General features: G+C 38.1%; 1 protein-coding gene across 5 annotated transcripts in view; it reads left to right on the forward strand.

Moving 5' to 3' along the window:
• Positions 1-25,240, forward strand: part of CDYL (chromodomain Y like) — a 103,976-nt gene that overhangs the window by 39,266 nt on the left and 39,470 nt on the right. The window contains exon 2 of one of the 5 annotated variants that reach the window (XM_048938471.1): positions 7,913-8,579. The exons of 1 other annotated variant lie outside the window; for it this stretch is intronic. In XM_048938471.1, the coding sequence (XP_048794428.1) occupies positions 7,913-8,579 (667 nt within the window). Of the gene's footprint in view, positions 1-7,912; positions 8,580-22,785; positions 22,870-25,240 lie in introns of those variants that run through there. 3 more of the 5 variants (XM_048938472.1, XM_048938473.1, XM_048938476.1) reach the window with 3 other exon arrangements.

Consider the following 25,240-nt stretch of genomic DNA (forward strand, 5'->3'; position numbering starts at 1 on the left):
GTTGAGGCTGACTAATTAGAGGAAATTTTTTTATCACCATCATTTTGAGACAGGGTTAGATCAAGTATTGAGTGATGTCATATTACAGGCAGAGAGACTGGGAACTGTGCTCATACAGCTCGTCCATCTAGGAGATGTTGAAACAGAGGGAAGGAACACAGAGAAAGCCAGTAAAGAATGTTGATCTTAAATATGGCCTGGAACTGTTTAGTGTGTTTTTCTGTGTTTGGAAACAAAAATGTGGTTGTAGTCTTGTATCCAGATGCTTGAATTATGTCTTGTGGAAATAAACTTTTACTCCCTGTTTATCTGCAATCTTACATGGCGAGGGTGAGAGAAGTCTGCTAATGTGAGTAAGATGTGTGAGTGTTCTGGCTTCTCATATCCAGTGATTCCAAAGAAAGCTGTCTCTAGTCAACTTTATTTAACGTAAGCACCTCAGGACCTCCAAGAGGAAATAAAACAAATAAAATAGTGCTACCAAGTAACTTCTGAGAGATTGTCTGAGGCCTGGTGTGCCTTCTTACTGAGGTTTGGTCAAGCGATCTACAATAGCAGGCTCCCCACTGTCCCTCCTGCAGCTAGGAGGCTGCTGGAAAGCCTCATTTGATTCTGGTCTATAAAAGTGGAATTAAAAATTTGATAAGTCAAATACAGCATACCAAGTTCCCTCTTCAGCTGTCTTGTGCTTTTCTTTTTCTTGCTCTTCCTTGCTACAGCTCTTGTTGGGAGAAGTTTACTTAGGCATGACAAAGCATTCTCTAAGATTTGGAGTCCATTTGTGCTGTGACCTCTCTCCTTCAGACTCTATTTTTAGGTAAAAAGTTTTGAATATTTGTCAGACATTTGCCTTTGCAGAGTCTTTGTAATTGAGCACTGTTAAAAGTTCTGTTTCTCCTGCTTTGATAGAAAATATCTGCTGCCTTGATATTTTATGATGAATTTTTAATCTGCTACTCTATGTTATTCTTCTAGATGCATGATAAAGTGACAATATTTCTATTGGCATTGTCCTTTAAGTCAATACTTGTCAAGCTGTTGAGCCTCCTACTGTGAGATAGCTTGAATTTATGACTATGTTTTCCCAAATTATCACATCCCAAAACATGATCATCTTTAAGCGAAAGAGAATTTTCTGTTTATCATGGTGTTGGCACTGCCAATATACATTTCAGTTCTCTCTGTTCTTTTTCTTTGGTACGGTGCTGCTTATGCCAGGTTTGAGACCTGTGCTATTCATGTCTATGAATGGTATTTTTCAAGGGACCATTGAGGAGTTGCATATACAGTGATACTCTGTTTGTTGAATGTTATTGCTAGGCATGGAACTTCCTAATGTGCCATTTGAGGAATTTCCTGTGCAGCCTGGGTGTGGCATGTCCCACTGCCATGATTCTCAAACCATTTGCTTTGATGAGAATGTGGTAATGATTTTGTCTATTGTCTGTGTAAAGGCTGTGGATAACAATCAGTAATCAAGTTACTGGTAAATTATGAGCTTGACCAGGAAACGTACATTTTTATAGGCAACTTGATTAGAAATTTCTGCAGAATAGAACTTTATGTGCACTAGAACTTTAATTAAGACCCGGAGGGCGTAGTATCCATTGAGTGCTGCAAATAGCCACAAAGTTAGCTCTTGCATGACTTGTGTCCAGGAATCCTAAAAGAATGAACAGCCTTTCATCAAAATAAAGCTTGGAAAAGGGAAAAATCGCCATGCTTGTTTTCACACTGTTAAGTTTTAGAAATAGGGTTGAGAATACACAATTGTCTTTGTTGGGCTGTCAGTATGAAGGGACCACTGGCAGTTTTTTAGATGTTTACCTGACTTATGATAGTATGTACAAAACTTGCATGCACAGACTGCTTCCTCAGAGGGAGGCTGAGGCTGTCAGACCCCCAGCACTGGTTTGGAAGCACAATGGCTGCAGGCTGTGAAGTATTGGTTCAGTGTGAACTCTTCCTGCTGGTTCTGAGTGCCAGAAGGCACCGTAGTGGGCTGGCTGTGGGCTGTGTTAGCAGGCCTTTGGCCGCATCAGGCATCTGCTCAGAGCTATATAGAAGTCACACTAGAGCTGTGTCATCTACTGTAGCTGGCTGGACAAGAAAACAGTCAGCTCACATCTGATCCAGATTTAATTTATATGGCCCTGGCTTCCAGAACAATATAACAGTAATACAGGTGGTACTGTAGCCAGAGATTGCTGTGCTGTACAGACACTCCAGCTACTCATGCCACAGGGATGCAGCAGCACAGTTTGCCACAGTTCATCAGCTGTTAGTCCAGTCATTGTGCTGTAAATTGAATCAGTCAGCTCTGAGAGTATGGACTGCATTTGCTCTCAGACTAAGGCACATGGAATAACTTGGAGCTGCATGAAGATGTGCATGGTATTTTAGGATGAGTTTGTAATGGTATCAATGTGAACTTAAACTATACAGTACCATGATTTGGGCATTCTAAGCATACATGTCTTAAACTGTTTCTAAAATTCATCTCCTTGTGCTAATTGCAGTGAGCAGCACTGGTGTCAGGTTATGGTATTGGGAATAATGTATTTTCTTATTAAATGTGTACATCAAAGATCTTAGCACTCACTTTGCAGACCTTAGATTTAATTTGACTTTCTCATCAAATTATTTTTTGAGTAACTATTTTCCCAAAACTACTTTCTCATTTTGCTTTAAGCAAAATTTGTTGCTTCACTTTTTCAGCTGTTGTATGCATTTTTATGTAGCATTCATTTCTCTTAAAATAAAAAGTATTTAAATAGCTGATTACCGACTTTATTGAGTTTACTCAATTTATTACTGGGTTTGTCACTGAAAAGATGCTAATAAATAGAGGGTGTAGTCATTCATAACCACTGTTGATAGCTTATGGATGATTGTTTAAGTCCCATTTGTACATGGGACAGTTTCTAAGTTAACAAAGAGTGACTGTTCACATGTAGCGTGTTCAGTTGCGCAAAACTGGCATTTGTTGTGCTTAGGTTCCATCACTGAATTAGGGAACATCTCCGTGAGAAATGTGGATCAATAGGTGAAAATTAGTAGAGTGAAAGACCTGTTGCTGTGGCCCTTATTTCAGTGCATTATGTTGTGCAGCAATTTTTCTTGGACTAGATTTAATGGCACTTCTTAGGATCAAATATCCATGCCACAACATGTGTTGAAACTGATCAGAGCTGTTTTTCTCTTGGCCCCTTATTCCCTCAGTGCTGAAGCATGTTCTGCGCATCAAAATCAGCTTTTCCAGTTTATATTTCTCCGAAAAGAATCCACTTCACGTACATGAAAACTAGTCTGTGAACAAAACTGTTGCACAGTAAGTGGGAATAGTGGCAAGTGGAAAAGGATTTGCTTCCCAGTTGTGCTGTTGCTCGGAACCAAACATAGCCTCAAGCTAAGTGAACAAGGTCTTCTATATTTCACAGGCAGCAGAGAGGATGAAGTCAAAAGGATTCTTTTCTGTTTACCTTTAAATTAATTTAGTCTGACACAAACGTGAGGACAGAGAGAAATGCCATGGGAATAGAAAATGAATTTATGATTAACACAGCAATGCTTCTTGAATATTTACTTGCCTATTTATTTATATGTTTATTTTGCTCACTCTGTCTTTTCCCTCTACTGGAGGTGGTGTACCTTTACCTCAGTCTCTTCAAATAGCCCATTAAATTAAATTATTTTTAAAGATAAATCTACACATGCATTTTCAGTATGCCTTACGCAGAGTTTTAAAATGTGCACAAATTGCAATGTTACGGATGGAAAATATCCTTCTGAATTTCATCTTTATTTGGACCTGAACTAAAGATCTTTTATCTGGGATTAAGAGTGCATAGAATCATAGAATACCCAGAGTTTGAAGGGACCCACAAAGGTCAGTATGTCCATTTGGTGCACATCCAATTTCTGAGTGTAGCAGAATGAAGAGGTTACCGCACCCATCCTGCTCAAAGGTGTTTGCTGTCCCCTGCAGTCCTCTTAGATGCGTCAGAAATACTGCATATGTGGCTGCTCTCCAAACCAGTTATTTCAGGATGCCTACATTAGCTTAATATCTAAACCAGGTCACTTTGACAGAGCTACGTTAGGTAACAATTGCACAAGGAGTTATGTGGACAGATGGGGAGGAGCTGATGTCTGTGAGCATGGGACAGGGAGGAGCAGTTACAGATGGGCTGTAAATATGACCATTTGCACCTGGCACAGCTGTAGCTGGACAGCACTTTTGATTGCAACCATATCTTATCTGTTCTGTTTTAAAGCGTAAATGCTGTTTATTTTGTTATTAAAAGCAGTTCAAACCAAAGTATTTCCTTCCTCAAAGAGAGAGAAGCAAACACTAACTAATTCTTACCACGTTCATGGAGGGAATGGAAATTTACCATTTTGCAGATGGGAAGTCTCAAGTATAACCATTGTGTGTGAGATTATAGTATGGATATTGCAGTGTTGGATTATGCCTCAGAGCAGTGTGTTAATTTTTCTGTCGATTTTTCTGCTGGCTGAGTTTCAAATGTAGCTGATGAGTACTTGAAGTGGATAAAGTGGGATATGTTAACTTTTGCCACCCAGATTGTTCTTCCCTCACAATCATTTTCTCTTCTTTAAATCATTTTCATTTTTCTTTTGATTCTTCCACAACACTTGGAAACTAAGATTGTGCTGCCAGTATCTGCTGCTAAAGAACCTTTTAAGAACTAAAAATGAATCTTACCCTGTGGCAGAAGGCATTGGAGGCTGTAGAAATGGTAGTTGGCAAGAAGCAGTTGTCACCAGCATTTCTGGCATGATCTTGGCCTAGGATGTGGTCTTGTGCTTACCTGGTGCTTTGGGGCACTCTGCCAGTTTTTGGCTCTCAGAACTCACTCATCATAGGATCAGGAAAGCACCAGCTCAGCTCCACGGTAGCAAGGGGGAAGAAAGAAATACTGCCTGTTTTGATGTTGCTTATTTCATCTGTTTAGCTGTACCATCACACAGAACCATAACTGAAGTGCCGGGAAGTGGGAATTTGGACTTAGGATGGAGTTCCCCACTCAGTCATATTCTTGTTCATTTTAATGTTTGGGTGTATTAGTATATTTTAATGTAAGAACTAGAAGTGTCTTGCATTATATTTCACATCATGTCACCACTGTATAATAAAGTAGAAAAGTATGACTTGGTCAAACTATTTTTCTGTAGCAAAAGAAGGAATGTACAAGCTTATAGTCCTGTTTTTGCTATGAAATTGAGTTCAAACATTCGTGTTCAACTGTGGCCCTGTGTAACTCTATTTAACGACTCTGTGTACTCTGTGGAAACATTCCAGTCTTCTCTTCCCAAACCTGGATGTGAAATGCTTCTGTACCTGTTATTATCAGCAGAAGTATTGAAGTAGAATATTCCTGAACAGCTTTCCTAGTGGCCTGAGGGCAGTTTAATTAAGTGGAGGCAATTCAGAAAGTCCCTCAATAAAACTCTGAAAACACGTGATAAATTGTGTATAACAGGTTAATTGCTATATTTTTTATGTTGTAAATAAAACAGATAGAAGAATTAAACAGCATCGTTAAAAAAAAAAAACAAACAACAACTATATCTTTAAAAGAGCAATATCAAAATGGGTTTTGTTGCAGATTTGGGCAGTACAGCTGAGTATAACAGCTTTCTGTATGCATTCCTGTTTGCTCTATAAATTATTGGGTTAGCCATGGATTTTTGCATCTCCTGTTTTAAGGTTCATCTGTTATCTCTGCGAGGTGTCTGGTTTTTTTTGGATGAGAAGAATGGCTTCCTGCTTTAAAAGGACATGTCCTTAATGGGTGGCCTTCCAGTATGCAAAGCATTAGTAGAACTTTGTGCCCAGAAATCAATGCCATTTGGATTGTTATGAGGATTTTCTGATAGAAAATAAAAATACCTTGCCTGGTTGCAGAGATCTTTCTGCAAATCATATTTTAAAAATCTATTTTAACGGGTCATGAGAAAGATAAACAACAAGCAAGACTAACATGGTAACTGTTTTTTTGACAGTATTGTATCAGGTTTATGATTCATGAGTTTATTTACTAATTTAACATTTCTGACTTAATACTTAAAGATCTTTTTACTCAGTGTCTACAGAAGAGAAAGGAAGGCTTATTTCTGTATGATGACTTACCTGTGGCAGCATTTGTGTTAAGAAGTTAAGTACAGTTTCATGGAAAAATAATAGTTTCGATAGTGAGGTATTTTTTAAATCCAGTGACTATTAAAATGTCCAATAATCAGAATAAAGACAGTTTTAATATGTTTCAATTTTTACATATTTAATGTTGGTACAATTTATGTTGTGTTCCATAAAATGTGTTGAATTGCTAATACAATGCAATTGAGGAACAAGGTACAGGTGCAACCAATCTGACAGTTTGTGTTTGTCTTTTTTTTCAATTGTTTTGGTTCTTTTTAATACCAGTGCAAACAGGACTACGTAACATCCTCTTGGCAGGACAGCATAGTACAGCACTTGCAAGATAAGTGTGAAGATCTAGGAAGCACAGTTATTTTGCTTCTATTATTACAGTAATAGCAATTATTTAACCTCGCTGTTGTAAACCATGCAGTTCATTATGATAATATGCCACATAAAAAAAATCAAAGTTGAGGTGTAATGTTAAGAGAACCTATTGTTGAGAGTAACATGATTCAGCAACGACATGTATGTCTGTATGTTGCTTCTGTCTTTCCAAATTAGTCTGTAGGTGCTTCACTCTAATGCAACTCCAGTACATGTTGCTAGTCTTCAGAAGCTATCCTAGGTATGTGTGATTGCTGCTTGTACGCATGGTCTTACTCATAAGGTGCACCAGGGTTAGGAGGTAAATTAATAAGTGGTAGTCTCATCGCATACCTCTTCCCACTCCTTTTTTTTTTTTCTTCTTAATAACCAAAAGGGAGATAGAGATGGGAAGAAAGCTGTGTTGATTCCATAACTGAAACAAAGTAGGCTGCAGAATTTACCAGAAAGCAGCATGGAGAGAAAAAAAAGGAAAAATCCAGAGTTTAGCCTTATACTTACATCTCTCTTTCTATGAAAGAATTCCCTCTCTGTTGTGGTAGCATGACTGACAGCAAATTTGGTGCAAGGCATGAGCCTCTGTCCCTGCAGCTGCTCCTGTCTGCCCTGCCTGCCTTACACCAGTGCCTGAATTCCTCTACAACGTGGCTCCCACAGGCAGTTGTAGCATGTAACTGCTTAATGCTGGTGACATAAATACCATCTCTATTTGCAGATAAGTGAGGCATGGTAATTGGTTCAAGTATGTGTACCGAAGTCTCTGGCCAAAACAAGTTCTCTGTTTTCACAAAGTGAACAGCCTCTAAAAACTACTCCATGTTTGCCCTGACTTTGGAGGTGTACTATATTGTCCCTGGTAACTAAAGGATAACTTGCCATAAGCAAGATATTCTCACATATGCCTTGTGCTAAGTAAACAAGTTATTCAGGTAATGATACATTAATACGTTCTGTAAGGTAAACAAACTGTGTTTTCGCAGCAGATTTACGTGTGATCTCTGTATTCACGGAGTGAAATCCCAGTCACGTTGATCTTGGTGTTGAAACTCATTGGGAGCCAATGCTGATGGTTAACAACATACGTCTTATTCAGATTCTTGCGCATGCAAAATTCATATTGAATAATGACTTTGGTATTCTAGAGCATCTTTTATTAGGTGGAAGTAACAGTCTGAAGTACAAAGAGAGGCATTTCCAGTCAGCAGTGAAAGATTGCATGATATTGAGCTACAATAGAGAATTACTGGACTAAAGAGCATTTTAAAATCTATGTACACTTCAAAAAATTATTTGCATGTATGTTGCTCAATTGACTTGTGTATCTGCCTGTGCCTAATGCTCAGTTTTCCTTTTTAACAGGTAGAGAGAATTGTTGACAAGAGGAAAAACAAGAAGGGAAAGACAGAGTATTTGGTGCGATGGAAAGGATATGACAGTGAAGACGACACCTGGGAGCCAGAACAGCACCTTGTTAATTGTGAGGAGTATATACATGAATTTAACAGGCGTCACAATGAAAAGCAAAAAGAAAGCACATTAACTAGGACAAATAGGACCTCTCCAAATAACGCCAGAAAACAAATTTCTAGGTCTACCAATAGTTCTTTTTCAAAGACTTCCACTAAATCTTTAGTTATGAGTAAAGACCACGAGTCAAAAAATAATCAACTCTTTACTGCCACACAGAAGTTCCGGAAAAACAATTCACCATCTCTTTCTGGAAGGAAAAATATGGACCTTGCAAAATCAGGTATTAAAATCCTAGTGCCCAAAAGTCCAATTAAGAGCCGGACAGCAGTTGATGGCTTCCAAAATGAAAGCCCTGATAAAATGGACCACACAGAGCAGGATCAAGAAGACTCTGTAGCACCTGAAGTAGCAGCAGAAAAACCCGTGGGAGCTTTATTAGGACCTGGTGCAGAGCGTGCCAGGATGGGGAGCCGACCAAGGATACATCCATTAGTGCCACAATTGCCAGTGCCAGTAACAGCCACAATTGCATCAGCATTAACAATAAATGGAAAAGGTAAGTGTACAAATCAGTCATTCTTATGTAGATTTTTCATTTGGCTGATTCATTTTGTGAATCAGATGCAAATTACCCACTTTTGTCTCAGACACATTAAGTCTGGAGGACTTCACAGCTGTGAGATACGTGTGTTTGCTTTGACATGCTTGGTTCATGTATTCAGTGTACTATTTCCAGGGGTAGCACCATTGCTTCTTGAAATAATGAAAGACTCAAATTTGTTATGAATATTAGAAACATACATTATGTGAACAGATGAACAATATGAGGAGGGATTTCTTATAATGGCTTATTTATGTTTTATAATGAAATAACTGATAGAGTGATGTTTCTTAAAAACTGAAGTTGATAATGTTTTTTTCATTGAAAATTTGAGCCAGTTGTGGAGGTACATGCACTTTCTGCCTGGATTGAATTCTCTCTTCGTTATATTTTATCAATATTTTGTTGTTTATACCTCATTTCATATTGAGAGTTTATTTAGATTTAATGCCTGGCTTGGCGGTATCTCAGTAGATTTACAGTGGGAGTGAAATAAACTACATTTTCAACACCAAAGAAACCCAAACTGTTTCTTTGGCTGGGAGTAAGCTATTAATTCCCCTCACCCTGATGAGAGTCTAGTTTAATATGGTCATCATTCTGATGCCCCAAACTTTTGTTTTCTCATGAAAGACCCAACTTGTAGTTGCTAGCTTGCTTCTGAAGCTAAGTTTTCAAGTGTAATGTTCTCCTCAGATAAAATTCAGAGGGTAAAATCTGCAGGTATACTTTTGATGATGACTTGCTGGAAAAATTTCTTGAAGTCAAGGGCTGACAAAAACCATGCTCAGAGACAAATTATGTAGGCACAAAAATACATTGAATACTTCATGAGAGGTTGAGCAGTGTGTCCCACTGTTGCTTGCATTCAGATTTTTATGAAAAACAAAACAAAACACTTCTGTAGTGGCCGACAAGGGAGGAATGCTCTCCTGGAGCTGTGGTGTCAGGTCATGGACCAACCCCTTTTGCTGCAGATGAACTAGGTAACCATGGCAATGCACACATTGATGCCACAAATATCCCTTCTTTTGCATGGGCTAAAGAAGGGATGTGCATCTCTGAGGATGTAAACAAAGCTGGAGGGGGAGAAGGCAAGAGATGCCACTGTGCAAGTTTCCTCAGCAGGTGAAGTAGATGAGTGTTCACAGATGTGATGGTTTCATGATAAATAATATGTGCTTTGGAGTACAGTGGTGTTCCTAGTGAAGTGGTCGATTAGGACTGCCTTCAGCATCTTGGTGTTTGCCTTGAGGCATTCACAAAAACAAACCAACAAATAAAAAACACAAAGAAAAACCTCACACAACAAAACAGGAATAAAAGAGGACCTTCTTAGGTGGGTTAATAGTCTCCAAATAATTAAATCATTCCCACCAACCTCTCTGGTAATGCTAGTGTAGCAAGGGCTTGTTACAGGGCATGAAATGGAATTGGGAAGTCCTGTGCGGGAGTGATAGTGGCACATAAAAGATTATTGGAGGTGTATTAACCTGTTTCACTGAGGTGTTGCAGTTCCCTTGTTACCACCTCCTTCATCTAATGCTGAAAGCTGTGCTTGCAATAACAAGAATTTTTCTCACACTTACACTTTCACAAGATCTTAAGGTGTGGACCAAAACAGGAGGAACCGAGGAGATAGTCACGATGCATGGTTGCCCAAGGATACACAGAACATTTCTGCTTCTTTCGGCTCCTGAAGAGCTATTAACCAAGGCTTTCCTTTTCTCACAACACTGCCACCAACCTGAGCTGTGTAGCTTGCTTGGAAATCACACAGAATCACAGAATCACAGAATCACCCGGGTTGGAAGGGACCCCAAGGATCATGTAGTTCCAACCCCCCTGCCTAGCAGGGCCACCAACATACATATTCAGATCAGGTTGCCCAGGACCCCGTCCAACCTGGCCTTGAACACGTCCAAGGACGGGGCATCCACAACCTCCCTGGGCAGCCCATTCCAGGGCCTAACCACTCTCCTAGTAAAGAACTTCCCCCTAACATCTAACCTAAATCTTCCCTCCTTCAACTTAAAACCATTTCCCCTAGTCCTGCTGTCGTCAGCCCTTTTGAAGAGTTTACTCCCCTCCTGGGTGTAGGTTCCCTTCAGGTATTGATAGGCTGCAATGAGGTCACCCCGCAGCCTTCTCTTCTCCAGGCTGAACAAGCCCAACTCCCTCAGCCTGTCCTCATAGGGGAGGTGCTCCAGCCCCCTGATCATCTTAGTTGCCCTCCTCTGGACCCTTTCCAAAATCTCTATGTCTTTCTTGTACTGAGGGCTCCACACCTGGACACAGTACTCCAGGTGGGAAATAGAAGCAAATATCCTAATTTATTATGGTTCTATAGATGGACTCCTCTACAACTTTTTTGGGGTACTGTCCAAATCAAGCAGTAAATCTCTGATTATAGAGCTTGGAAGTAATGTTATGAAGGAATAACATTCAGTTGTATCCAACATCTGTCTCCTTCCCTAACTTCTTAAAATTTCTGTGGCAGAACTCTTTCTCTTAAAAGCCTGTGGTACAACTCAGCTATTCTGCATCAGCAGATTGGACCTCTGTTCAGAGGGAAGCCAAGAGTTAGCCTGGCCTTGCAGTTTACCAAGCTGACACATTCTCCTTCTCTTCATTAAAGCTGCAACCTGCTCGTTGCTGGCTTTATTTTTAATGTCACTGCTATTCATTGAAATGTGATAAATAGACTCTCCTCTTCCTCCCCTGCACCGGTCTCCTGCTATTCAGAATCCTGTTCTGTTCCTTACTCAGGACATTCCTCCTGTCCTGACTGGACACCTCATCACATTCTCAGCACTGTCAACGCCTCAGGAATCTTGTCAGAATTGTTAATTTTGCAGAAACTTCCTCAAATTTGTACCCTCATTTCTAGCTCTTCATACTCACCAGATCTGACATATTAATAATGCAAACGATAGGTTTGGCATTATGCAGCACTCTTTCCAAACTTCCCACCTCCTCCACGTACACCTTCTGTTATATTTAAGAGTTCCTACTTCCACATGGGTGCTGTCAGGAAGACAAAAGCACATTTTGGGAAATAACTTTGTACTTGAGCTGATGCAGGAAATTTTCCTTTTAATGACTGGAATTACAATGAAATATTGGTGTTATTGTAGCATCTAGTCATGCTTTCAGATGACAAACTGCCATGACACAGTTCTTGTTCCTAAGAAGAGTCTCAGAAAAGACAACCAGTAAATATTTAGATAAATACGCAGAAGTGCTGGGAGAATAAAATAATAGTTTTATTTGCTCTGGTAGTTAGTGGTTTCAGCATACCAAAATCTAGTAGCTGTACAAACCATATGTTTTATGCAACCACATCATTGTATTGAATATTTATATTTTAAAGGCTTGGCCTTGAAAACAAACTCTATGGAGTAATATTCTATATACTAGTCTAGGAAGGGTGGCATATGGACAAAGTGGGACCTGGTCACTGAATTAACACTTCTGTGGTTCCAATTTTTCTAAAGATCCTGTTTCTAGAAGTCAGTATAGGTGATCTTTAAACGGGTGGATGGAACAGAAAAAAAAACATCACCAAAAACTGTGATGTTGCATAAGAGATCTTAGTGGTACCTACAAGCAATCTGTATTACTCAAAAATAGGCAAGACAAAAAAATGGCCTCGTATCTGACATTAGGTTTGGATACATTTGAGATTTTTTGAAAGCATGCTTCCTTAATAAAAATTGAATGACTTTGAAATTTCATTGCAAATTTTTTAGACATAATATGCTTATATCTATTCTAGGAATTTCTCTTCTGTAGAATACAAAGAATCGAAACTGTAATGGGAATCTGAGCCACGCAAGGCTAGAAAGTTGTTTTGCAGTTTTACAAAGAGTTTAAACACTGGATTGGTTTTTAATGTCCTGCAAAACTTGAGTAGAAATTAGTTGAATTCCATTGCTTGGCAAATTCTAGCTTTCTTGCTGTACTTTTTTTCTGGGTTTATCTATGATCACTAACGTTCTTATTCAGGTAATGGTGTCCAACGTGGATGCAATTGAGAATAAACGGCACAAACAGATTTTGGGCAAAATATCATGCAAGCTTCTAAAACAAGCAAGAAATGCCACATAGCTGCATGTGTTGTCACAATTAGAGCAATGCAGGCTGGTGGCTGGTGTGCAGGAAAAGAAAAAATACAAGAAATGCAGTGGAGTATGTCGCTTTGCTAGATGAACAAGCACTGCTATTGCACACAGTGGCATCAGCACCTCTCTCCTTGCACAAGCTACTTCAGATGTATAACCTGCATGAGCAATAGTCTGTCTGACAACAGAAAGATGACTGGAGTATATCGACCTGTGGGCAGCAAGGGTGTCTGCTGATTTTTCGGTTGAATGATGGTCTTGTTCTCAGCTTGAAACAATGGTATTGGCACTGAAAGAAAAGCCAGGCATCCTGAGAAAAATTATTGAGCTCACATTGTGTTTGTTACCCATTCTCTCCCTTATTCAAAACAGCTTATGGGATTAAAACCTACAGATTTGGAAAACAAAACAAAAAAAAACACTTTCTGGAGAACATGGAAAATAGTGCCTGTTATTTGGTTAAATCTGATAGCTGCGTTGCAAATCATTAGGTCACTGTCAGGAGGCCCTTCGGGAGAGTATTGCAGCTGATGAAGGCATGTAGGGTATGATTCAGATTAATTGTCCTTGTAGACCACAAGTAATGCATATAACCCATCCGTCAAGCACAAGGAAAGTCGCAGAACTCACTCCTGTGGGAATTTGAGTGAAAAGTACAAATAAAGGAAAGTTGGGATGATGTGTTGCAGTTCTTCAGATTCCTGTTTAGCATTCTGGACAGACAGAAGCAGCTCTGAGCTTTCCTTTGTTTTTGTTATGTTTTGGTAGTAAAACATTATTCCAAAAAAAGCCTTGAGACAGGAACTTCCTTTTGCAGTGTGTTTGTACATTGCACTTGGGTGGTGGTTTGATCTCCATGGAGTGATCTGGAAAGCAACCAAGCATTTTATTAGTGGAAACAAAAGCCAATTAAATGGGTTAAAGTCCTTTGTGAACCTGCCTAACTTTTGACATTACCGGTTAAACCTCTTCGTTGAATACAGCAGTGTGTAATTTTGTATTTTTTGTATTGTGTCTGCATTTTGCAAATCGCTGATTCAGAGTAAAACAGTTTTAATTTAATCAACCTTAGATACCTTTGTTGTTTTCCTTAAAGTTACATATTATTTAGAATTTACTTTCAAAGGGTTCACATTTATTCCTTCTATTATGCACTAACTTGCAAAATTTTAACCTACCATCAATTTTCCATCCCTTAGGTCATTTTCAAATTCTTCAGCTTCTCTCCTTTTAACTGAAATAATACTCTAAATTGTTGTTAATTTATTTATCTTTGTTTTTCTGCCTTATCATACATGCAAAAGCTTTAAGTAACGCAGTAGTGTGAATGGTGTGTATTATGTGGAAAATCAGCCTGTTATCCCATACTTTTCTGGGTTTTGTATATCACACTTCTGCAGTTTCTGATACATGGTACAGATCGTTGTTACTTTATATGATTCTCCAGGATTGAGAACTTGTGTGAAAATCTTTCATCTTCAAGATAGACTGGCTTACGTTAGTAGATTGTAATGATAAAGAAGGATTTAGGTGCAAGGCTTGTTTAAGTTTTAATGGTGTCTTCCAGAGAATATAAGGAGTAAGTAGATGGTCTCTTGCTTTTTCTGCCTTCTGCTGTCTTTCATTGCTTTGAACAGAGATGCTGTGGATTTGGATGCCAGGTTTGTCTGTTTGAAGACTGTTGGTGTGGACTTCTGATACAGCTGGAAAAAAGGGAACTACTTTGGAAAGAATGAGCCCATTCCTTTTGGTTGCTTCTCTAACCCCAATTCCAGTGTGGCCTAAGTGTTCCTTTAAGGGCAAGTTTATTTTCATCAGTACGACAGAAAGGGAAAGGGTATGTCCTTGGAGGCATATACACACAACATTGTATGCAACTTGCCCCAGAAAAATGAGTTTCCCCTTTAATGGGAACTCTGGATTTTGTCTATCTATAGAAGTGAAAGAAACGTCTCAAATACTTAATTTGGACATAAAATTTTGAACCTCTGTTGACAGAAAAATTGCTGTTATCTTCACCAACATTTGTATTGTATTTGCAGGCCCAATGATAAGCCCCATGCTGTTAGCTGTGCATTTCTGTTAGCTGTGCATTTCTTCAGGTGTTGCATCAATTTATGCTGACCGAAGATCTGATCTCTGGGGTCTAAATCTCCTAAATGCTCAGAAGGAATCAATAATGATCAGTCATCACATATTCCTATGGTATTTGTATCAAGATCAGATAGAAGTGATTTCTGAGGATTTGTCATACCTGTTGTGGTAATGTTGGGAAAGAAGTGCAGTGTGAAGCAAAAGCTCTGTTTGTGAAGCTCACTTTTAACCTATTTTACTTACATCTCTGCAAAGAAAACGTGATGAAGATCAGACTGAATGTGTCAACAGAAGTATCAAACTGGTTGTTTTTGGGTTTTTTTTCTTTCCACATTGTCAAAATTGTGCAACTTTAAAACAGCTTTTGACAATACAGAAGAAGTAGAAAGTGCAATGAGAAATACACAATGCTTTCTACAGTGGCTTTTACTTTGACATAGTAACCATCAATGCTTTTTTGTCCCATGCTGTTTCCACTTTTGAGAAAGATACCTCCCATCTTTCTTAAGACTATGAAGTAGATTGAATTTAACTTTGCTAAGAAAATTGTCTACGTAGGTCTGTGTTCTGTTGACAAGAAGATTGTAGAATCAATGAATATACAGATGTTATAATTAAGAAATATACAGGAAAGTTAGGCTAAACAGGTTATCACCAAAGAAAAACGTATGGAAAGCTTACCCTATTCCTGGACTTGCTGAAAAGGCTCCATGAGGAGCAATCTCCAAAAGAGATCCTTTCCTGCTGGTAGTCAGCTCTTAAATGGGGTCTAGGAGAGGTGGAGCCAGGCTCCATCCCTCCATTAGCACAGCTGAGTTACCTTCACCTGTGTTCCCAGGGCTGACTCATTGCTCACCTCAGGTGGTCAATCAGAGGTTCAGGCCATGATTCAGCAGTTCCTATACAAAGATTAATCTTAATACATTGATACAAAAATCCATAAAACGTGGACAAAAATAATCTTAGTGTAGTTCATTATCTACTTGAAAGGGGAGATGCTGAGAGTGCAATTAAATTTTTTGTCAACAAAAGGCTTTATAGGGAGGCTGTTATAGGTGGGGAAACATCACAGAATTAGTAAATGAACTGTTTTGTTTTTCATTTAATCCATGTAAAAGATAGAAAATGGTTTGATTAAAAAAAAAAAAAAAAGAAAAACAGATTTAAAAAAAAAAAAAAGTTTCACTAGTTACTTAGGTAAGAGACGATAACAGACTTGTATTGAACAGCTGACTGCAAGTTACACTTTGTTTCGTTATCAACACCAAATGATATACCAAGATCCTATATTGCTTTGAGATATCTACTTCAAGTGCAAGTTGCCAAATTCAAACTGGGATAATCACGATTCAGAACTACTGCCGTAATTATTTCTACTACTCTTTTAAGTAACAGGAAAAAAATATATAAGCAGTACACTTGTGAAACTCTGCAGATTTTAAAATCAAACATGAAGATGACTAGATTATCTTCTGTACATACCATTTATATCATAAACATGTTTAGGAATGCACACTCAAATGCATTAAGCCACAAGTCATCAGTGTATTCTGCTCTAGTAATTGTTTGCTTAATTTTGCAATATTAGGTTGCATAAAAAGATTTTAGTTTTTATTTGAGAAGTAATTTATCATTTAAAATGCTTTAAAGTTTATTACATTATAGATTAATTTAAGAAACAAAGGCAAGTCATAAGAACTCATGCTTTGAACTAGACTATTCTAGGTTCGAACATATATGAAAACTGGAAAATTCTAAGATTGAACTGGAACAAGAGCATCTTTCTATTTTACTGAGTTCTTTGAACGCACCTGAAACAGTAGATAAAGTACAGAATGTCATTTATTTTCTTTGAAAATATCCTTGAAAGAAACAACTAAAGGAAGTAAGCAGGTATGCTTCAAAAGACTGCTGAGAATCTGGCTGGGATGATAGAAAGCGGAGGAGGCTTAATGGCTCATTTCAGTTGTGTCAGAAGCTTAGCAGTAGGATGTCACAAGGCTCTGTAATAGGATCTGTGCTTATTTATATATATTATTGATCTTTAAAAAAATGCAGTGGTCAGTGGAGGTACAAAAACTTGCAGAGAGGCACATAGTTATTAAGAGAAGAAAATTGAAACTTCAGAGGGATATATCCAAAGCTGAAACAGAAGCGGTGTGATGGAACAGCAAGGAAATAACTTTGACTGATCATTTTCATTGCTGGCTCCTAGACTGAGTTTGGAGACTGGGTATGGATAGGAGTGCCTAAAGACTGCAGAGGACAACTTTGAGAAGCTTGGCGTAATACTGAGCTAAAGAAGTTCTGAAGGTTTCTTTGCCACACACATTTGTCATTGCGCTTCAGTGTAACCAAATATGAATGACAAGGATTTGTTGGTGTAGTGTCTGCCATGCATTAGCACTGCCATCCCTCAGATTGCTGTATCATTTTTAAGAGGAGGTCGAATGAGAGGGAGGAAGTTGAAAAACTGGCTAGCTGCCTTCTCAGGAGGATCCACTGAGAAGGTGAGAGGTTTCTGAGTAGACTTGCTATGTATATATAGTTGGCAAATCTTGGATAAGCTACTGATGAACACTGGTGTGTTAGGAACAAAAGGGTATTTAAAAAATTATACATCTGATGGGAGTACTGAAAATATTGCATCTGATTATTTTAGAGAAGAATTAAATTAGAGATGTGATGAAATAATTACTAATGTTGGAAATTTTTGTTCTGGAATGAATGAGTAAGACATGAGGACGTCAAAATAAATTGAAAGGTGTCACATCCAAAGTAGATAGATAATGCCTTTTGATGAAATTTCCATTTAGTTCTGAGAACTGCTTAAGAGTAATGATCGTGTCAAAGAATTGTAGGCATTTGTAAGGATAACAGTAATAAACTGTGTTTGTAGGAATGAACCTTATAGTTTTAGAAAGAATATAAGTCCACTTGCTGTGGAAGGAAGGAAGCTTTCTGTGACATACCTGAAAATTGTAACACGGGGATTTTTATATTTCATTCTGCATTGCTAGCTGTTATTAGGTACGGAATATTTTACTCAACTTTTATTTATGAAAGCAATTTGTACTGTACAAACACAAAGAGAATCTAATTATTTTCCTCTTAGGATATTAGGATAGACATTAGAAGAGTAATAAGAAGATGGAGGTCTGGTCTAGTTTTCTTACTGAGGACTTTACTGTGAAGGGATTCTTGGAATCCAGAACTAGAAGTCTGTATGTCCCCACATAGCAATGTGGACAACATCGTTGGTTACAGAGAACTGGCATTTTTCTCATAATGTAGACCTTTTTCTCACATCCATTCCATGTTTGCCTCTTTTCAGCATCAACAACTGCACCCACTTCTTGAACCACACCAAATCAGTAGCTAATAGCTAGAGAATGTCTATTGTTATTAACAGCACGTGCAGGTCTTAAGAATACCTCTGCAAGTATTTTAAGTTCTGTGGTTTACAGGGAACTTCTAGCAATTGTGCACCTGAGTAGCAAATAAATGGGCTATATTGAAGTAGTGTGATGCAGTTTAGTTTGTGGAGTTCTGTTTATTTTTGGAGGATTGGAAAGCATCATCCATCATATCTGTTGGAAATTGAAACTGGTGTCCTGTTGCTAACATACTCCAGTGCACAAGCTGTGAATTGGGACACTGCCCTTTCTCTACTCCAGATCCATATTCTTTCCAACTTAAAAAACAAAACAAAACAAAAACAACACTCTTTTAAAAATTCCATCCATATTCATACCCGTTCTTTAGAAAATGCTGAGAAAGCCGTATTTATCACTTTGAAATAAATAATCCTTCTGCAAAATGTAGATGCATTCACTAAACAGTACTGATTTTCAATCATCCTTTTTGGTTTTGAAACAGCCATCTCAAAAGACCCTCAAGTGTAGACAGATTTGTTGCACTAACTCCCCTAATCCTTATTTTCCCTCTCTCCTTATTTTTTGGACAGATTTCAAAGTCAGTGGGCACTTTTTAGAAATACAGGAGTGAGTTGAAACCAACTGTAAATGTAAAGCTAATTCTTATTTTACCAGACATAAAATTGTACTGCCGTGGATAATTTAAGATAAATTTTCAACATATGGAAGGAATATCCTGTAGGATTTCTCTTCAAGTTGGTGATTCTGTGAAGATGTATTTGTGGCGATGCAGGAAAACACCTCAAGGATACCTTTTTTTTTCCCCCCTCATGAGAGTGTTAATAAGAAAACTGTCTAATGTGGTAATAATTGATATTTGAAATAAAGTACTGTGTGTCTGTGATTTATTGTTTATTTTTGTTTCTGAATACAAAGAATGACTGATGATTCTATGTTCTTTAGTTTGGAAAATCGTCTATTTTTACTTTGTGTGAATGTGTAGGCAGTTAGCTTGGAAACCTGTTTAAAATGTTTAAAAGTTTATACAAAACACAAGTTACATCTTTGATTGACATCACTGAAAGATGTGTGTTTTTTAATAGTGAGGTGTTTTGTTTTCTTCTTTATTTTGTCCATTGGCAGTGCTTTAAGTTCTGTCAGCCTGAGAAGTTCTTGCAGTCAGTTAAGTTCGGGGAGTGTGTTGTTGTTCTCTTTAAATATCCTTTCTAATCTCAAATAATATTGCAGCAATAATAAAAATAATAAAAATGAGAGAAAGATACTTAATCATATTGCTTATCTCATGTCCTTGAAGAAAGTGGTATGTTTTCCATAAAAAAAAAAAAAAAAAAAAAAAAATTATAATGCACAGAATAAGAGAATGGGCTTTTTAAAAAAGATCTTGTAGTACAACACATTTTGAGCAGCCACTCCATTTACTAAGATCAGTATGGGTCAAAATTCAGGATCTATTCTGGAATAAATACTCTGAAGTGAGAGTTATCTGAACTTGATTTATTTTTACTTGATGTTTTCTACCCTTAAGATTCAGAGGAAATGCTTATTTCAAAGATTTTCTTTTCCTTTCTGACATGTTGGATTCAACAACCTTTTAGATAATGTTAAATAAAAGAAAAAAAAAAATATACTATGCTTTATGTGCTTTGAAAGCAATGGATAAAATTATTCAAACATGAGCGCTTTTAAAACACATGGCAAATCAACAGTATGATTTTTGTCATGGTGTTTTTTCTTCCCAGTTGACAATTTAGATACCTTCCAAGTCTGTTACCTTAAAGGAAAGCACTGGTGCTCTGGACCTCTGGAAATCAGACTTTGTTTGCATCTCCAAATACAGAGACTTAGCTGGCTTTAAAGGTTGAGCTTTGAGTCTTCTTCTGAAGTAATACAAGTCAAAAGAAACATGATCCACAACTGTTCTTTATTGTTTGGCTTCCTTAAAACTGTGAAGAAGAAAGTGAATTTGATTCACTGATAGCAAAAGGTATTTTGCTCTCAAGTCCTTTCTATTCTGGTATTAAATTTTACTCTGGTGTGGTGATCATCTTCAAGAAACTACCATTCTTTCTTCTAATGTATCATAGTAAAAAGTTCTCTATTACTGTTGTGTTGGTATCGTCCAGCTTGAAATGGGTTCTTATAATTGAAGACGATATATTACTAGATTTATTAAATTAAATTTTAAAAAAAAAAGAATCCTTAGAAGAAAATTTGGATTTAGTCCTTTTTTTTTTAAAAAAAAAAAAAAAAAAAAAATATATATATATATATATATATATATATATATATATATATTATTTTGCTTTCTATTTTTGAATTCCTGGCATAAAGTCTGATATTTAATTAACTTATATCCTATTTGTTTTAGATTGGCAGGTGAAATTTAGGCCCCAATGAAATCAATAAATCTCTCTAGATTCTTTGCAATTCAAGTATAATATTTGTTCAGTGCCTATCTGAAGAAACCATTACTGCACTACTGTGTATTATAAATTACAAATCCAGCAGAATGATGTAATACAAATAGGCCATGTGTATCCATATGTTCAGATTAAAGGTGGGGAGGGGAAATACCAAACAAAGTGTATTTCCTAATAAACCTATATAAAAGTCACTCACTGGGTCTGTAGTTGACCTGACATTGGCATCTCTATACTTCTTCTGTATTTTTCTCTTGTATTTTAGTACTTAGCCAGGTTAATAATAAGCTGTACTATGATCTTCCAACTTCACGATAAAATATTCAGATCTTTCATTTTGAATTTTGTTGTTGTTTGAGAGGGAGTGGGTACACTTACATATTAGTCTGTGTTTCTATTATAAGGCTGCCCATAGAGGTTGTGGATGGCCCATCCCTGGAGATATTTAAGGCCAGATTGGATGGGGACCTGGCAATCTGATCTAGTACTTGGATCTAGTGATTGGCAATCCTGCCTGTGGCAGGGGAGTTGGGACTTGATCCTTGAGGATTTCAACCCAAGGTATTCTATGGCTCTGTGATAAGTACTCCAAATAATTTTTGGGTTAGCCTAAAATAACTCAAAGAAAGAAATTCAATATAGTTGGTCAGTTTTTGAAGGATTTTTTTTTTTTTTTTCAGTTTGACTACTTACTGCTCACTACAACAGTTTTTCTCAGTTGTATGTGCTAATTGTTTTTTCTAGCCTCCCACTGAAACCTGCTGTAACCCCAGCACATTTGCTAATGTACCCTACTTGCTCTCCACATCGCCAGGGAAGAGTGAGTTGCAAAAGGGCTGGTTTGGCAGTCCTCTTTCATGACAGGGAATCAAAGAATGGCTTGGGTTGGAAGGTACATTGAAGAGCATCTAGTTCCAACCTCCTGCTATGGGTAGGTTTGCCAACCACTCAATCAGGCACTAGATAAGGTTGCCCAAAGCCCCATCCAACCTGGCCTTGAACTTGCAGGGATGGCCCCTTCAGAAGGCTGTTGGGGTCTTTGAATGGAAGCTTAGATGCACCAGCATTCCAAAGAATCCTCGTAAGTCAAGGAGGACTTTTGGTTCTTTTGCATTGTGATACTTATGCAATTATTTTATGTTTTTACAGTGCTTGTTTATAAGTCAGTAACTTCCTTGTTAAGTGTCCAGTATTCACAATACTTCTGCAAGCCTACTCTGATTGCATTACTGCTTTACTGACAAGGAGAGAGAAGTTTCTGTAGTGACTGAGGTTACGTATGTAAGTTGGTTTGGTTTTGGCTTTTTTTTACATATAGATTTTGTAGAAAACTGTGGAAACTATGAGATCGTAGTACTGCTCCGCCCAGTGCTTATCTTACTTCAATTCAGTTAAATATTAGTTACATCTCTATATATCAGTTGTACTGTGAAGTAATTTTTTTTATCAAATCAACAAATTGAATGCTAAGTGATGTCTTTCTCCAAGTTACACAGTTTGCTCAGCAGCCCCTAGTAATTTCTGCAGACCTGTTAAGACCTTTTAGCATTCTGGATATATCAGGAGAAAAATAACGGCACAGGCTGATTTCTCAAAGGCACTTTGAGTTGGATAATATCACTCAAATAACAGTGGTCTCAGATTCTTCTGGAGATAACAGTTGCACATTTAAACAAAACCTAAATTTTGCTTTCTGCCCCTTAATCATGTTCTGATAACACTCATTATAATAAAATTAGAGTGTCAATTGTGAAAAATAGAATATTCACAGTAAAACTTTTTTTTTAATTTTTATTTACCTACATCATTTACCACTGAAATGCACAAAGAGGATGTTAAAATTTTTAGTAATATAACTATAATTTTGTAAACTTTTATCGTTCTTAATCATGAGAACTTTGAGTGCAAGCCTTCTTGAGATGTACTTAGTTTGATAAAAGATCAAATTTGTTTTTTTATCTTAACATCTGACTGCACTGTATGGGAACTGCTGAATCACAGCCTGTTCTGATCAGCTCTGATTGATCACCTGAGGCGAGCAATGAGTCAGCCAGAGGAGCACAGGTGAAGGCAATTCTCCTGTGCTGCTGGGAGGGGTGGAGCCTGGCTCCACATCTCCTAGACCTATTTAAGAGCTGGCTACCACTGGGCAAAGATCTCTTCTGGAGATCGGCTCTGCTGGAGTTTTGTAAGTGAGCCCAGGATGGGGGTAAGCCTTCTATTTATTCTCCTTTTGTTATTATAATCTACTTTGTCAAACTCTCTTGTTTATTTCATAATTATAACATCTTAATATTCATTGATTGTATACTGCACATAGTAGGTGACTGTAGTACACTGCACATTGTCTACTGGGGAAGCTGACAACCTGTGGCTTGGAGGGTTGCACTCTTTACTGGGTAAAAAGCTGGCTGGATGGCCAAGCCCAGAGAGTAGTGGTAAATGCAGTTAAATCCAGCTGGTGATCAAAAATGAGTGATCTTTCCTAGGGATCAGTTCTGGGGCCTGTCCTCTTCAGTATCTTTTGATGAAGGGGATTGAGTGCACCCTCAGTAAGTTTGCAGAAGGCATCCAGTTGGGAGGAAGTGTTGATCTGCCTGGGGGAAGAAAGGCCCTACAGGATCTGCACAGGCTGGATAGCTGGGTGAGACCAATGGGATGAAGTTGAATAAGACTGAGTGCTGGGTCTTGCAGTTTAGCCACAGGAACCCTGGGGGATGCTGAAGGTTTGGGGCGGAGTGGCTGGAAGACTGTGTGGAAAAAATGGACCTGGGGGTGCTGGTCGATGCTCAGCTGAATGTAAGCCAGCAGTGTACGTAGGTGGCCAAGAAGGCCAATGGCATCCTGACTTATATCAGACATGGTGTAGCCAGCAGGAGCAAGGAAGTGGTAGACCCAGTTTGCTGCTCCTTGGTGGGAGGCTGCTAGTGGGAAGGTTTGCCACTTCCTGCAACAACTGCATGCTCTTTCTGGCAGCAGCAGCTCTGCTAGGCCCCTTGCTCCTTCTGCGAGGCTAGCAGCCCTAGGATGGATGGTGTGTGCAAGGAGCAGCTGATGGAAGAAATGGAAGGCAGGGTTATTTTTATGGGAGAGAGTGAGGGAGGGTTACGGGCATCCTCCCACAGAGTGTGAAAGGTGATGGTCTTGTGTGGGGGTACAAGGAATATCTGGAAACTCTGGAAAGAGAGGGGAAAGAGAACCATAGTAGTTGGATATATATATATACAATAACTGCTGGGTTGTGGGATGCAGGTTTTAATGAGAATAAGTCACTTTTATTGTATTGTATGGGGAATTAGCCTCAGTGTATCAACATGTGGACATGTATGACTCTTCCCTATTAAAAGGAAAAATATTGATTAAAGGTAATGTTCAGCAGTCTCAGAGATTAGTTGTGGTATAAGGAGGATCAAGAGAGGAGAATGTTTTATAGAATTTGGCTTCTTTTTAAATTGTCTTGTGTGTCTGTAGTCATAAGATGTTCTTTAAGATGATAATTTTCTACAAAGTCTTGGTAGGAGCTTCAACTTTTCAGTGAATGGAGATTTATGGATACGATTCAGGAGGAATTGTACAAAAACACAATATGGAAGCTATGTGTAACATCACATGTAATCATACAAAAGAATTCTTGCCTCTATTTTTCTCTGTATAAACACAAAGTTGCTTTAGACTCTTCTGGTTAACCATAGGTCATGGGGTCTGTCTATCAAATGTGCTCAATGGTATGGAAGCTATGATTGCAGATTGTTCTTTTTTTTTTTTTCTCCCCTCTACATTTGGATTTTTTTTTTGTATAAATTTAAATCAAAAGACACTGAGGTCATCTAGTCTGCACTCCAGAGTATTACAAGTCATTACATTTCATCACTCACTGCTATATCCTGAGTTAGCCTAGAGTATTACCAGACTCAGGGGACTAAATTTTTGTTTGTCATTTAATGCTGAATAGCAGGGAGTTGATTAGAAAAAATATGCTCAGATAAAAATACTTGTTTTGTGTGTCATATTCTGCATAACATCTTGAGAGGATGCCATCTGCTTCTGAATAAATAAATAAACTGGATTCCTATTAAAAGAGCTTCCTTGCAGAAAAGTAGCTTATGTTTCAGCCATGTACACATAGCCTGGCCCTTCTAGTGTACCCTCCAAACACTTACTTCTGGCAACCTCCACTCTTCCCACAAAGATGCATGCAGATTGCTCAATGCCATAGTTTGCTGACAATATAAAAATGTGTAGGCTGGTTATTAAAACGTCTGCTGGAGTGGTGCTGTTAAAAGGCTGTCTCTCACTGTTAGCAAATTCTACAGCGTCCTTTTCAACTAAGCAATAGAGGTGAGTTCAGGCAATCCCTTGCTAAACCTCCTGCAGCATAATCTGTGGACTTTCTTCTGCATGTAAAAGTTGACTTGTATCCATAAGCAGCTTTATGGATACAAGAGAAGTATAGACTTTCTTCTTTCTATATTTTTTTGAATGAGAAATGGTTAGAGGTGTTCTGTTTTCACGTGGCCTTTGTGTGTTTTGTTTTGGTTTTGTTGCAGTTTTCCATAGAGTAGCATATGAGCAGAGGCATT

Source organism: Lagopus muta, chromosome 3 (genome assembly GCF_023343835.1).
Source record: "Lagopus muta isolate bLagMut1 chromosome 3, bLagMut1 primary, whole genome shotgun sequence".
NCBI classification, from domain to species: Eukaryota; Metazoa; Chordata; class Aves; order Galliformes; family Phasianidae; genus Lagopus; species Lagopus muta.